This window comes from Muntiacus reevesi, chromosome 3 (genome assembly GCF_963930625.1).
Source record: "Muntiacus reevesi chromosome 3, mMunRee1.1, whole genome shotgun sequence".
NCBI lineage: Eukaryota > Metazoa > Chordata > Mammalia > Artiodactyla > Cervidae > Muntiacus > Muntiacus reevesi.
Window position 1 is genome coordinate 209704556 of NC_089251.1, and position 16279 is coordinate 209720834.

The 16279-nt window shown below is 41.5% G+C and overlaps 1 protein-coding gene across 6 annotated transcripts in view; it reads left to right on the plus strand.

The window, feature by feature from the left end:
* MGAT5 (alpha-1,6-mannosylglycoprotein 6-beta-N-acetylglucosaminyltransferase) overlaps positions 1–16279 on the plus strand; it is a 394309-nt gene that overhangs the window by 252689 nt on the left and 125341 nt on the right. For all 6 annotated transcript variants that reach the window (XM_065927827.1, XM_065927826.1, XM_065927828.1 and 3 more), the window contains 3 exons: positions 233–402; positions 6314–6448; positions 13549–13682. In XM_065927827.1, the coding sequence (XP_065783899.1) occupies positions 233–402; positions 6314–6448; positions 13549–13682 (439 nt within the window). The remainder of the gene's footprint in view (positions 1–232; positions 403–6313; positions 6449–13548; positions 13683–16279) is intronic.

A 16279-nucleotide genomic window follows, 5' to 3' on the forward strand; every position in this document is an offset into this window, starting at 1 on the left:
ATTATCTGTCCATAGCCATACCAAATGCAGTAATGACTTTATTTCTCTAAAACAACGAGAGATCATTCCTTTCTTTCTATGTACCTTCTAGAAAAATTATTTACCCCATGTTGAGATTTTGTTAGAATGTAAACATGACTTTGGAATTGGTGGGTGGTTTTTTGATGGGTTTCTGTGGAATTTGTACTTGATCCAATGAGAATCAGTATGTCCCTCTTTTTTTTTTTTTCAGGTCCTTGTTCACCTGGGCCTCCTGACTAAGGAATCTGGATTTAAGATTGCAGAGACAGCTTTCAGTGGTGGCCCTCTTGGTGAATTAGTTCAGTGGAGTGATTTAATTACGTCTCTGTACTTACTGGGCCATGACATTAGGATTTCAGCTTCACTGGCAGAGCTCAAGGAGTAAGGAGATTACTTTTCAATTTTAAAATCAGAATACAAAAAAGAAATTGTAAACTCTTAAAGCCCTCTATTAGTGTGTAATTTCTTGTGGAGGAAAATGAAAGTGATAATTCACTAAACAGGAGATAAGAAGATTATTTTCAGGCGCTAAATACATACACTGTGAAAAGGCTAATATGTTTTCATTGTAGCTGCAGGCTCCAGAGGCTTGATAAATGAATGCCAGAAAATTCAAACTAAGGAGCTTATTCTCTGCTGTTACAGGTGCTTCCAACATCTGCAGCACAAAACATTATTGACTTTCCTAATTCCCTGTCTCTTGCTGAAATGCATACCCTTCCCTCCTCAACATCCCACTTTCTAAATCTTCAAACAGGGCAGGTTCCTGTTTGTAATTTAATTTGGAGAGGATGAGTTTCTCGAAAGCCCTGATCCAATCCTATTTCAATTAGCCCACTTGCAACTCTGAGTCTGTTAATTCTACCTAGGTTTTTTGGTTTCACTGAAGTGTGCTTCTAGCTTGAGTCCTCCGTTAATCACTTTTAGACTGACACGGTTGGTCAAGCAGAAGTGCTTAGCTCTCCTTCCCTCCTGTTTGGATAACTGCCCATTGAGACTCTCTACCAACAGCCAAGTTAGCATGAAGCAATATGTCAACTGTTCCAAAAGAAAACACTTGAAGGGACATTCTAGAGATGGAAGAGGTAAGACAGCATATGTCCCACCTGGCTCCTACTTTGTTGCCCAGTGAGGTCACTGTGTTAGGTCCAAGGTCCACACAGGATTAGAGGCAGTATTGAGATGAAAAAGCAGTGTTATCAATAAAACAGTGTCAGCTCTCATTTGTTAAGTGATTTTCATATGCTAAAACCATGATCCGGGCTTTAGTTACAGCAGTAATATCAACAGTTATGATATTGATGGTGAAAATATCATATGTCACCAGTTATGACAACCATAATACTGATGGTGCCCATTTAGAACTAACATTTGTTGAACTCTTCCTATGCACCAGATACTAAGCACTTTGCATGTTTTATTTTATTTAGTCCTTAGTGCAAGCCTGGAAGTAGGTACTGTTGCTTTCTGCATTTTAAAGATGAGGAAACTGGGGTTCAAACCAAAAATGGGTTCTTCAAGATCCTATTGAAGGTATGTGGGAGAGCCAGGATGTGAGCCCTCTGTCTCTCTGACCTCAAAGCCTCTGCTCTTGACCATGGAACCACAATGCTCCTTTCAAAGCTCGAGAAACCTGAGGTCTTTCTGAGCCCTTCACCACTCTTTAATAGCTGCCTGCCATTGCCTCTGCCCTGCTTTCTAAAAATACACGTTGGAGACACAACCTCTGAAGTGGATGTATTCATACATTGCACGGTCATTCCTTCACCTCCTCCTTTGGGCTGGTTCTTGGCATGGGACTTAACGATGATCAGCCTGTGGTCAAGGAGATGCAAACCTTTTGATAATTACAACTGATGCATTGTATAATAGTGACACTAATTGAAATGTGATTAGTACTACTTGAGATGAGGATGATAAGCACAGGGAGTGGAGAAACTGTGAATATTGCTCATCACTGTGTATTGAGCACCTAGAACAGCAGGTACTCATAACTGTTTACTGAACAAATAAGTGAAGAGATCGATGGAAGGAGGGGGTGGTGAAGAAATGGAACACTATGGGTGCTCTGGGGATCGGTACTCCCTAGGGAAGCCCGGAAAGTCATATTAGGGATCTACTAGGCAGAAACTTCATTTGCTGGTCAAGAAGATCATGGAGGTCTTTAAGCCCTGGTGTCAAAGCCAGATGTGTTTATTAATTTTGGAGCAGTGGTTCCCACACGTGCCTGCACATTAGAATCACCTAGGGATCTTTTTCGGAGAAGGCAAGGACAACCCACTCTAGTACTCTTGCCTGGAAAATCCCATGGACAGAGGAGCCTGGTAGGTTGCAGTTCATGGGGTCACTGAGAGTCAAACACTACTGAGCGTCTTCACTTTCACTTTTCACTTTCATGCATTGGAGAAAGTAATGGCAACCCACTCCAGTGTTCTTGCCTGGAGAATCCCAGGGATGGGGTACCTGGTGGGCTGTCATCTATGGGGTTGCACAGAGTCAGACACGACTGAAGTGACTTAGCAGCAGCAGCAGGAATCTTTTTAGACTCCCCCAGCCCAGACCATATCCCAGACTAATTAAATGACAGCTTTTGGGGGTAAGACTCAGGCATAAGTCTCTGTTGATGCTCCCAGGTATAGCACAAGGATCATCTTTTGTTAATCAAGTTTCATGGGCCCACAGCCACACCCATTGTTTGTATATTATCTATGACTGCTTTCCTTCTACAAGAGCAGAGTTAAATAGCTGTGACAGAGAATGTGTGGCCTGTGAAGATGAAAATATTTACTACCTGACCCTTTACAGAAAAAATTTTCAAATTCTTGGGAAGATATTGGTTCTTTCAGAAACCCAGTGGAAAAAAAGAGTACCTAGAGCAGTGTCATTGTGGAGCTGTAGGCAGAGGTCTGTTGATGACTCTTGTCCTTTGGAGTAGGGTGTCCATAGTCTGGTTAAGGACTATTATGGGATGTGAGCAGGGATAAATAGATAAATGGCCAATTTCTGGGCAGATGGCAGTGTGGTTAGCAGTTATATGCCTCACCATGTGAAACTCACCTACAATCAAGTATGTTGTCTCTTAGTGCAAGGGTGGCTTTAAATAGATGATTAGGTTTATATTAGTGGATGGATGGAAGGATAATGAAAAAGTATAAACCACAGTGCCAGTTCTTAAATACAGTCTAGTCAGAAGGAAAAAATAGACATAAGAGAAGAAATTAGCAAACAGTACAGAACAGTATTTTGTTGTTGTTCAGTAGCTCAGTCATGTCTGACTCTTTGTGACCACGTGGACTGCAGCATGCCATGCTTCCTTGCCCTTCACCGTCTCCTGGAGCTTGCTCAAACGCATGTCCATTGAGTCGATGATGCCATCCAACTATCTCGTCCTCTGTCATCCCATTCACCTCCTGCTTTCAGTCTTTCCCTGCCTCAGGGTCTTTTCCAGAGAGTTGTCTCTTCACATCAGGTAGCCAGAGTATATATTGGACTTGCAACTTCAACATCAGTGCTTCCAATGAATATTCATGACTGATTTCCTTTAGGATGGACTGGTTAGATCTCCTTGCAGTCCAAGGGACTCTCAAGAGTCTTCTCCAACACCACAGTTCAAAAGCATCAATTGTTTGTCAGCCTTCTTTATGGTCCAACTCTCACAGCCATACATGACTGCTGGAAAAACCATAGCTTTGACTAGATCGACCTTTGTTGGTAAAGTAATGTCTTGGCTTTTTAATATGCTGTCTAGGCTGGTCATAGCTTTTCTTCCAAGGAGAAAGCATCTTTTAATTTCATGGCTGCCGTCACCATCTGCAGTGATTTTGGAGCCCAAGAAAATGAAGTCTGTCACTGTTTCCATTGTTTCCCCGTCTAGTTGCCATGAAGTGATGGGATGGAGAACCATGATCTTAGTTTTCTGAATGTTGAATTTTAAGCCAACTTTTTCACTCTTCTCTTTCACTTTCATCAAGAGGCTCTTTAGTTCTTCTTCACTTTCTGCCATAAAGGGTCGTGTCATCTGTGTATCTGAGGTTATTGATATTTCTCGCAACAATCTTGATTCCAGCTTGTGCTTCATCCAGCCCAGCATTTCGCATGATGTAGTCTGTATATATGTTAAATAAGCAGGGTGACAATATGCAGCCTTGATGTGCTCCTTTCCCGATTTGGAACCAGTGCATTGTTCCATGTCCAGTTCTAACTGTTGCTTCTTGACCTGCATACAGATTTCTCAGGAGGCAGGTAAGGTAGTCTGGTATTCCCATCTCTTGAATTTTCCACAGTTTGTTGTGATCCACAAAGGCTTTAGCATAGTCAGTGAAGCAGAAATAGATGTTTTTCTGGAATTATCTTGCTTTTTCTGTGATCCAGCAGATGTTCGCAATTTGACCTCTGATTCCTCTGCCTTTTCTAAATCCAGCTTATACATCTGGAAGTTCTTGGCTCACATACTATTGAAGCCCAACTTGGAGGATTTTCAACATTACTAGCGTGTGAGCTGAGTGCAATTTGCAGTAGTTTGAGCATTATTTGGCATTACACTTCTTTGGAATTGGAATGAAAACTGACCTTTTCCAGTCCTGTGGCCACTGCTGAGTTTTCCAAATTTGCTGACATATTGAATGCAGCACTTTCACAACATCATCTTTTAGGATTTGAAATAGCTCAGCTGGAATTCCATCACCTCCACTAGCTTTGTTCGTAGTGATGCTTTCTAAGGCCCACTTGACTTCTCACTCCAAGATGTCTGGGTCTAGGTGAGAGATCACACCATTGTGGTTATCTGGGTCATGAAGGTCTTTTTGTATAGTTCTTTTGTGTACTCTTGCCACCTCTTCTTAATATCTTCTGCTTCTGTTAGGTCCCTGCCATTTCTGTCCTTTATTGTGCCCGTCTTTGCATGAAATGTTCCCTTGGGATCTCTAATTTTCTTGAAGAGATCTCTAGTCTTTTGTTGTTTTCCTGTATTCCTTTGCATTGTTCACTGAGGAAGGCTTTCTTATCTCTCCTTGCTATTCTTTGAAACTCTGCATTCAGATGGGTATATCTTTTCTTTTCTCCTTGCCTTTCACTTCTCTTCTTTTTCTCAGTTGTTTGTAAGTCCTCCTCAGACAACCACTTTTCCTTTTTGCATTTCTTTTTCTTGGGGACGGTTTTGATCACTGCCTCCTGTACAATGTTACAAACCTCCGTCCATAGTTCTTCAGGCACTCTATCAGATCTAATCCTTTGAATCTATTTGTTACTTCCCCTGTATAATTGTAAAGGATTTGATTTAGGTCATACCTCAATGCTCTAGTGGTTTTCCCTACTTTCTTTAATTTAAGTTTGAATTTGACAACAAGGAGTTCATGATCTGAGCCACAGTCAGCTTCCGGTCTTGTTTTTGCTGACTATATAGAGCTTCTCCATCTTTTGCTGCAAAGAATATAATCAGTATGATATAGGTATTGAACATCTGTTGATGTTCATGGGTAGAATCATCTCTTGTTTTGTTGAAAGAAGGTGTTTGCTATGATAGTGCATTCTCTTGGCCAAAGTATTTTCTGTACAGAGCAGTATAAAAAGAAGTTTGTACTGTAAAGGCTTGTATTGAAATGGAAGGAGGTCAGTAAAGGCTGTATAATAAGAACAGACTCTGGGAGAAACTGATAGGTACTGAGTATCCAGTATATGTACTTTCCTCTCAATACTTATTTCAACTACCTAAAGAATTCCTGAGAGGTTTCTGTCTTACCATATTCTCCATATCTAGTCCTTTTTGTTCTGTTTTTGATGAGGAAAGATTCAGAGAAGTTAACTTCCTAAGATCTCATGGCTGCTAGGTTGGAGAGTATGATTTATGTTGTCTGGAATATATATGGCCTGGGCTTAGGAAAAATCCACCAAGGTCACCAGGTGATTCTAATGTGCAGGCATTTTTGGGAACCATTGCTCCATGTTGCTTCCACAGTTACCTGTTTAAATAACACATCTGGCCCTTTCACCAATGCTTAAAGACCTGCATAATCTTCTTGACCAGCAAATTAAATAGAGATAGACTGAGACCCAGATCATCTTTGGTTTCTAAGGCTGTATTTGTATACCACCATTTGCTTTTGCAAGACTCAGAATTGAGGCTTTGGATGGACCTGATGACTGAGCAGAATTTGGATAGGCAGCTGACTGGAAACAGCCATGTCATTCTCCCTGATAAGGATTCTTGGGATGTTTCTTAGCCTATTAAAGTTGTTAAGTGTAGTGCTTATAGTAAATTGCTTTTCTTTTTTTCTTCTTTCTGTTCTTTCTCTAGAATAATGAAGAAGGTTGTTGGAAACCGATCTGGCTGCCCAACTGTAGGAGATCGAATCGTTGAGCTCATTTATATTGATATTGTAGGACTCGCTCAATTCAAGAAAACTCTTGGACCATCCTGGGTTCATTACCAGTAAGTGCTCCATATTGTTCTTAAATTTTTAGAGCTTGTTATTTTGTTAACAAGAGTTACATGGTTGCCAGCAGAAAAGGCTTATCAAATATTATCTTTTGAACTCTGTAGAGTGTTTCTCATTCCTAATTGAAGTTCAGATTCTCCATGGTGTCTTTTGACTTTCAAGTACTCTTCATTAGTTTCACTGATTTAAGAGTCGAAACCAAATGTCCAGCCTTCTTTTTTCCTCCCCTAACACTTAGCTTGCGTCTCTGTCTGCATATACTAATCTCATCCGTTTAATCAAATAACAATTTTGATAAAATGTGGACAGTGTCATTTCTTGTGTTCTTTAGATTTGAGATGACGACTCATTTCTCTGTCCCTTTCCTCCATCAGTATTGTTATAATGCTTGGAAGAAAAAGCTGGGTGTAGCTTGTCTAAATGTAGAGTCTTATACTTTTAAAGATAAGCCTCATGCTTAGTATGACCTGAGTTCAGTGTTACTCTGTGCGGTTTTTATTATTTAGTAGAAGATCTCACTATTTCCCTATTTGTGGGTTTGAAACCATGACTTAATATTTGAAACAGTTTTACATGGTACACAAGCCTGACACTAAAAAACATTTAATTGTATAATGAAGTGTATTAATTTTTCAGTTTCCTTACACTCTTTCTAAGAGAGGCTTAGTTTGATGCTACTGTATCTCAGATACTACTTTTTTTTAATTGGGGGATAATTGCTTTACAATATTATCTTGGTTTCTGCTGTACAACAACGTGAATTAGCCATAAGTATACGCATATCTCCCTTGACACTACTTTTAACACTTGCATGGGAATAGCAGTAAGTCTCAGCGTTCAGCAGGCAAAATAAAGTATCCAGTTTGACTTTAATAATTCTTATTAATGAAGAATAATAGGAGGATTGATCAGAATGGTGGAGTAGGAGAATGTGGAACTTGTCTCCTGCTACATAAACATCCAGAATGCATCTAAACATGGAACAGTTCTCATTGAAAACTAACTGGAAGCTTGCAGAAAGAGTCCTGTATGACCAGGACTGTAAGAAAGACCCACATGTAATTGGGGAGGAAGGAAGGAAAAGCGATCAGACAGGGATCCCTGGGAGGGCACTCTGGAAGAGGGACACTACCCTGGGAAGTGGTGAGAGCCAGACTGGGGCCCTGAGTCGTGGGGTCCTACCCGGGAGAGATGAACCCCCTTGTTACATTGGACCACCAGCACTAAGAGGAGAGCTGTGGGAAGCTTAGACCCTGCTTGTGAGGAGCACGTGTGCCCAGGCTTGCCCATGAGGCAGAGCAGAGAGATTGAACAGAGGCTTCCTGCAGCTGCCTCGGTGTGTGCCAGCCCTGCTTACCCCACATCACAGCATGGCCCTGGATCCAGGGTGGCCACGATGAGAGAGGGGAAACAGTGGGACACAGAGGCGACCTGGTCCCAGGATGGAACCTGAGTGGGCGGCAGTGGCTGTTGTTGAAGCTTACTCAAACAGTGCATTAGAAGCAGCCCAGATCTCTGACGGCAGCTCACCCTAAATGCCTGGGCACACAGGCTCCACCTGCCAGCGATGCCACAAATAGGCAGAGACAGAGGAGATTGGGGGCGGCGAAAGGCAGTCTGTGAGCTGCAGAAGGTACTTGGACCCAAGACTGCATCTCAGTAGAGGAAGGGAAACGGTGGCTGGTGCCCACACAGAGAGCATGTCAGAGACAGCTCGGATCTCTGTGGTTGGCTGACAAGCTGAGAGCCTGCACCCTCTGCCCTTGCTTCAGCACTCTGCACTCTGGGCTGAGGGTTCCAGTGCTGGGACAGGGAAAAGCACACACTTAACGGGAACAGATGAGACTTCCTAGTGGTCCAGTGGTAAAGAACCCACCTTGCAAGGCAAGGGACATGCATTCAGTCCTTGGTCAGGGAACTAAGATCCCACAGGCTGCAGAGTAACTAAGCCTGCACGCTACAACTGCTGAGCCCATGAGACGCAACTAAGAGTCCATGTACCACAACCGAAGATATCGAATGATGCAGCGAAGATCCTGTGTGCTGCACCTACGTCCCCAGGCAGCCAAATAGATAGGAACAGAGCCAGCTTGAGCCGAAATCTCAGGACTTCTGCTCCAGAACCTTAGGATCAGATCACCTCTCATAGGAAGGTGACGGCCGCCTAGCCCAGAGGAAGCCCCACCTCACCCCCAACGTCAGCTCTAGCCCCTCCATCTCCAGTCCCCCCCAAAGCAAGGTGATAGCTGCCGGCATTCCAGGAGGAAGGGTGACTTGAATCCACATCAAATCCAGCTGCCGTAAGGTGAATGCCACAATAAATTGAGTCCCACAGTTTTTTTTTTTTTTTGGTGGGGGGAGTAGCTTCCCAGTGCATATAAAAGTTCTGTTTATCCTATACTGTAAATGTGCAACACCATTATGTGTAAAAAAAAAATAAAAATATACATACTTAATTTAAAAAATACTTTCACAGTTATGAAATGCACAGTGTGAGAATATAGTCAGTAATATGGTAACAGATGATAACTAGACTAATCGTGGTGATCATTTTGTAACCTACAGAAATATGGAATCACTAAGTTGCACGCTAGAAACTGGCATAGTGTTATAGGTCAATTATACTTCAACAACAAAAGATGCAGGCAAACTCATGGAAAAAGAGGTCAGGTTTGTGGTTATAATAAAGTGGGGAATGGGGGAGGAGGAGTTGGGGGATAGTAGTCAAAAGGCATAAACTTGCAGTTGTGAGATAAGTAAGGGATGTAATATACAATGTGATAAATATTATTAACACTGCTGTGTTATTTAGGAAAGCTGTTAAGAGATCAGGCCCCAGGAGTTCTTATCACAAGGAAAAGAAATTTTATTTTGTATCTCTACAATGATGATTGTTTACTAAGCTTGTGGTATCCATTACACATTGTATATAAATCAAATCATTATGCTATACACTTGAAACATTCTGTGCTGTGTGTCAATTATTTTTCATTAAAACTGGAAAGGGAAAGCAAAGTCTTTTAAATAGGTTATTGCTAAAAATTGCTAACCAACATCTGACAGTGCAAGGTTGCCACAAACCTTTAATTTGTATTTAAAAATTGAAGAAAGAATGAATATCTGCAAAATGCGAAAAGTGAAGCGCCATAAAATGAGGTGTGCCTGTAGTTTCTTAAAAAAAAAAATATATATATATATATATATATATATATATATATATATATAAATATAAATCTGGGTTTGGTCCAGGACGGCAGTTTGTTGTTTTCTTTTCAAATCTTCATGAATCACAGACCACCATAAATGTTCTCTGTTATATGGGAGTAGCCATCTTTATCCTTGGTTAATAGGCCTTATAAGTGAATAAAGTTTTTTTTTCTTTTTAGCAACAGCATTAAAAACAAGAAAGACAGAGCTGTTTTTCTCTGGCTTTCACGAGTGGCAGGCATCTGATGAACATGCCAAAGGAACTGGCCTTTTTGAGAGTCCCTGGACTCACATATTCTCATCATTAAGAAAGGCTGTCTGGATGGAAATATATTCTCGGTGGTAGCATTTAGGTCAATTAAAAAGGATGATTTTATTATTAAAATGGTCACTGCTGATGGGTATTTGATTCTTGTTGGATGAAAAGGCGCTATCTCAGAGGGGATTTTATGGGAGAGTGTAATGTTTATCCCTCCATTCTTTAATAAATCATCTGTGTCAGTGATATTAGCTGGCAGGAGGTCTGTTAGGACTTAGCGTTGGTGTCTTTGAGGTGTGATATATCTGAGATTCTCATCCAAAGGCCAACCAGGTTCTCTAGAAAGTTTCTTGCCTATTCCTTTTCCTTTTAAAGATTAGAAATTAGTGCTGCTCCCTGTATTCATCATGGGTAATGGAAGATGATGGGGGATTCTGTTAAATGTAAAGTTTATCATTTGATGTTTTGTTTAGGCACAAACTTATGAATCCTGTTGATCTTGAAAAAATATAAATTCTGTCCAATTTATGTAGGGACCCAGGGTGTGCTGCAGTTCGTGGGGTCACAAAGAGTTGGACACAACTGAGCGACTGAATTGAACTGAGGGCATTCAATTAAACATGTATTGAATACCTACATGTGACTAGTGTCCTGCTAGGTACTGCGAAACTCATATCTGTTTTGTTTCATGTGAGGCCTTTGCTGGCCATTGAGGACACACAGGAAAGTGAGATGCAAATAGTCCAAGATACACTGTTTCATATCAAACTCCAAATTAGAAAGTAGGTCCTGGCAAGGAGGTTGTGAGTATCCAATCTTGTAATAGTGGGGCTTAGCTCAGAGAGAATGTTCCAGGAATCATTTGGCATTGCTGCAGCCATCCCTGTTAGGAAGCCAGCTGCCTCGGGCAGTGAGGCAAATATCTTTTAAAGTCATCAGTCTGTTCCTGACTCTCCAGACACACAAAAGGCATTAGAGGAACAGCATAAATATTAACAACACAAACCCAATTCCAAAACACACAGATAATAGAAAGTGATTGAAGAGGGAAAACTGTAATGTTCGGCCTCCCCTGTCATAGACAGTGATCAGTCTCTTGCCTCTGGTTTGTAAAACAAACCAAGATCAGCTCAAAAAGAAAAGAAAAAGGACAGTTCCCAGATCAAAGCTTTGAGTATGTAGAGCTACAAGTGTAGAGACATCCCATCATCATTCATTCTGTACTCTTCCACTGAATAGAAGCCAGCATCACGTAGCACACATTTAGACACTGTCTAAAAGTCCAGGATTTCAAGTGTGAGGCTCCTGCCAGGCGTCTTTACTCATCAGGGTTTGTTTTAATTATCCAAATATAAAATAACTCCAGCAAAACTCTAAGTTAAAAATAGAATCACAAGCTGAGAGTGTTAGAGCCCATTACAAACAAGTGTAGGCAGCCAAAGCCTTCAAGGCAAAGGTTCCTGTGAGGAGGGTGGCGGGTTTCTCCCTGCCGCGCCTGCTCAGAGCGCTGTCACCTTTGACTCCCAGCTCTGGTCGTGTCACGGGAGCTGAACCTTCCCCAATCCCACAAATCAATGTGTGTCCTCCGTCTTCCTGTAGTGGCCTTCTACAGAGCTGCCATCATCCCAGCTCTTTTCTTTTCTCTCTTTATACTGAAGTATAGTTGATTTACAATGCGGTGTTTGTTTCAAGTGTACAACAGAGTGATCCAGTTACACGTACATATAAACTCTACCATTAGCTTGATCCCTTGTTCCTTGAGAACCACATGGGGACCTGGAAGAAGGACACTGTTTCTGTGGTCAGCTTGTATTTTACTTTGTAGTCACGGCCCACCCGCCTTCCACCTTTCCTTCCCTCTTTCTTTTCTTCCTTGTCTAGACAGATGATGCTGATGTGAAAGTCATTAACTAAAATGACAACTTAATATTGCTCTTCCTGGAAAATTCAGTCTGGTGTTTTTGCATTCTTTTTTTCTGCATCATTGATGTAAAACTGACTGAAAGATGGACTTCCTACTAGTGGGGAAACAGAATCAAATGCTTGAAAGTTATTGTCATCATCTGATACTAAAATGTGGGCTCTGATCCCTCTTTACTGTTATGCTTATTGGCCCAGTAAGAGCCATTCAGAATTGTTATTAATACATAATAATAGTGCTGAAATAATAATAGATACAGAAAACAACGCTGTTTTCATTGGCCAGTCATGAGTTAAATTTACATCAGTGTCTTGAAAATCAGTGATGATATAAATGTAACCAAAATCAATAAATTCTGTTTTAGTATTGATTCCTTTCTTCTGATTGATCCTTCTTTATGTACTCCAAAGCAATGATCAGAAGGCTTTATCTGTAAAGAGCCAGGTAATAAATAATTCAGTCTTTGCTTGGCCATGTGGTCTCCATTTTAGCTACCAAACTTTACTGTTACTCTAGGTGATCAACCACAGACATACAGAAACAACTAGGCTTGGCTAGTTCAAATAAAACTTCATTTTTGAACACTGAGAGTTGAATTTCATGTAACTTTCACATCACAAAATATTCTCCCTTTTTTAACCATTTAAAAATGTAAAGACCATTCTTAGCTGGAAGACCACACAGAAGCAGGCAATAGACTGGGTTTGGTTGGTGCTGTTCTAAGGCTTTGGTGGAATAACCAAATGAAACATCTTCAGTTTCAAGTCATTTTGAGCTCTGGGAGAAAACAAGAATGTCCTGCTACTATCAAATACATACAAATCACAACTGCCTACTGAGTGAGATTCTAAGCTTTACCAAAAATCTTATACTCTAGTCAATTGATGAAAATCTTGAATAATTGTTGAAGGAGAGCAAGCTTTGTGCTCTGAGCAGAATAAGACCTCTGTCTCAGTGGGCCTGGGCTGCCGTACCAAATCCTGGGTGACTTATAAATAGTAGATATGTATTGCTCACATACTGAGGAGACTTAAAGTCTGAGATCAGGATGCCAACATGGTGAGGTGAGGTGGCAGACTTCATATTGTTTCTTCATACTGTGGAAGGGGCTCTGGAGTTCTGTGGAATCACTTATATGAGGGCACTAATCCTATTTATGAGGGCTCCACCCTCATGAGCTTATCATTTCCCCAAAGCCCCACCTCCTAATACCATCTCCTTAGGATTTCAGTATATGAATTGCTGGGGCAGGGTAGGGAAGGGTGGGGGGCTGGTGGTGGGGGATGGAGATAAGCATTCATATCATAGTAACCTCTAAAAATGTTAATTCTTTTCTTCTTCTACAGTTGTTCATTAATAGTCAACACTGTATGCTCGGCCCTGGCTAGGGGCACAGCAGTGACCATGGCCTTCTACAGTTCTAGCTTTAGGGAACTTTTTATTTCACTGATGTTTGAGCATCTTCTGTGATTAGTCAACTTGTCCAAAGCAGATTGTATGAGCTGTGCTTTGGCTCTGGCTCGAAAGTCACACCTAGGGGATGTTTACTAGACAGGCTAGTGTAAGACCTCTCGATTCCTGCCCAGTGGCATTTCTTAAAGAATTTGTCCATCTTTAGTAGTTCCTGAGAAAGAGGGTAGAGCTTTTGGTCTTTTGACTTTGGGGTCACGGTTGTTATTTTACTCATGGCATCTTTTATCTTTCAGGTGCATGCTCCGAATCCTGGACTCATTTGGCACAGAGCCAGAGTTCAACCATGCCAACTATGCCCAGTTGAAAGGCCACAAGACTCCCTGGGGCAAGTGGAATCTGAACCCACAGCAGTTTTACACCATGTTCCGTGAGTAGTCGTGTCTCAGCTCTGCTTTCCAGAATCCCGTCAGAGACAAAGGGGAGAAGAAATGAGGCTACCGTGTGTTCTCATTTGTGATTCCTGGGGTCTTTAGCTGTAGAAATGTGTGCTGTGGAACCTTTTTCTTGAGAATAACTGGATTTTTTTAAACTAGAATTGAAAGGCTCTGTGAACATTTTGTGAAAAGCCTTGCAAATATTCTGGAGAAAAATGTTCAGTATTAAAGTATCACTGGAAACCACTTGGGAAAGACTTTCGGTGATCTTTGATTGACAGACAGTAAACATGCTTCCTGCCTCACAGACCCTGTTTAGGTCCACTTGATGATTCAGAAGGAATGAGATCTTCCGTGTCTATACATTTTTCCAAATACTGTAATGGAACGTTCATTATTTTAGGCATCAAACTTTATAAAGAAAAAGCCAGCCTTTTCAAGATGGAATGATTAAAGAATCTGTTTCATACCTTACTGACTTCTTAAACCCTGGGCTCAGGATGAAATCTTACCCTCTCTTGCCCATGTGATGTCTTGTTGCCAACAGCAGTGATTCTTTTGCAAAGTCATGTAACGGACAGACTAAAAGACGATGAACTCACTGGCCCCAGCTGCAGCCTCTCAGAGTTTTTTTATTTGTATTTCTTTCCCACACTGACCGTTTCTCGCTGCTGCCATTGGTCTACCTGCCCGCAGTTTGATTTCATTTACAATTAGTTGAGGACTGTGAAGCCAAATGCCAAGTCTGATAGTACTCATGCCAGAGATAACTCTATTGTTCAGACCTTGATAATTCCCCTTGATGAGGCGAATGCCTGTTCTGGAAATGACCATTCCCCCAAGGTAAACAGTTCATTTGTACAGTCAGAGTGCAGATTTCTGTTTTCCTAAATTCTTGGAATCATTTTAATCCAGAGCTCTCCATCCTAGAATTACTATCTGAAAGCTAATCTGTTTCCCTTGTTAAGACCCGCAATCCCCCTCCCCTTACCCTTTCCCCGTGTGCTGACCCCCCACACACACAAACAGCCACCGAAAGGTGACCTTTCGTTGGGTTCACTGAGGACAACAGCAGATACACTGGACTGCTCCTTGAGTGTGAAGTGTGAGAAGGACAAAGAATTAAGGGCTGTGGCAGGTGGGGAAATGTGCTCACGTTTAAATGTTCATTTTAGCTCAGAGAGGTGTGTGAAAGTTCCGTGTGCATCGTAAACGTTACTGTTACTGCTTCTGGAGCGCTGTCATCCTGCTGTTACAGTCTGTTCCTGGGGCAGAATTCAGGGGACAAACTAATATGGGGTGGTGGGTGACAGGTGGCTGGCAGCATGGGGAGACACGGCTATGCACCTTTGAGGAGCCAGGATGGGGTGACTTGTCTGTTACTTCACATAAATACAATGTTTAGCCGTGTTGTGCAAAATGGCCAGAACTGCTTAAATGACATAATATATTTATACCCTCCATGGAATGGTGTTTCCCTACATCTGGGGCAGAAACATAGGAGGCTTTTCCAGAAAATAAGTTCTCATTTAGAATGCTGGGATTCAGAGTCCTGAAGTACCTATTTTATTTTCTATGAATGGAGGATTTGAAAGTGCTGGTTGAATTGAAATCCATTCACTGCTTAAAATATAACTAAAGATGGAAAAAATAGATTAGTTCTTGTTAACCTGGGAAGGAGATAGTTTTCTAAGTGACTCAGAATTCAGCAGGAATTAGGGGGCAAAGCCAATACATTTGACTGCCTTAAAATAAAGATCTGTATGACCAAAACAACAGTACCAAAAAAAATAACACCATAGCATATTTTGTTACAGAGGGTTAATATCACTGATGTATAAAGCTACTAAGAATTGAGATGAAAATGTTCCACAATCCAGTAGGCAAATGGTCAAAAGCAGTCCAAAAAAAGAAACGTGTTGCTCCAAATATATGAAACATGTTAACCTCACTCATGATAAGAGAAGTGCATTTTAAAATTGCACCAAGGTCCCATGTCCAACGTATCACATTAGCAAGAACCTGCAAGTTTGCTCGCGCAGCTCTTCCTCAGGTGAGACCTCAGGAGAGCACTAGGAATGCAGATCCAGGGGATCTGTCACCGCCCAGCACAGCTTCTAGGCGTCTTTCCTGTGGCTGGGCAGCTCATATCTAGGACTCCACCCCAAAGACAAGTAAGCAAAGGTCATACATGGCATGCGTACAAGGCCGTGTATCAGGGCGCTGTTTGTACTAAGGAGTGACTGGAAGTAACCCAGAGGTTCCTATTAGAGAACTGAGTCATGTAGTCCATTGATAGAGTGAAATCATGTGTAACTGTGCAGAAGGACCGAGGGAAGGTTCCACTGTCTGAAGGGAGATGTCTAGTCTGTATTAAGTGATAAAAACCAAAGTGCAGGGCAGTATGTGGAGTCCCTCCCTTCTACGCAAGAAGGGTATGCAGCGGGAGGAAAATGTGTGTATGCCGATGTATGTGAATGCGCTTATATTTTCAAAAGAAACAATGGAAGACTAAAGAACAAGCTAATAAAAATGATTACCCCGGAGGAGGGTTTGAAGGGACAGGGATAGAAAATAGATGTCTTTTTTT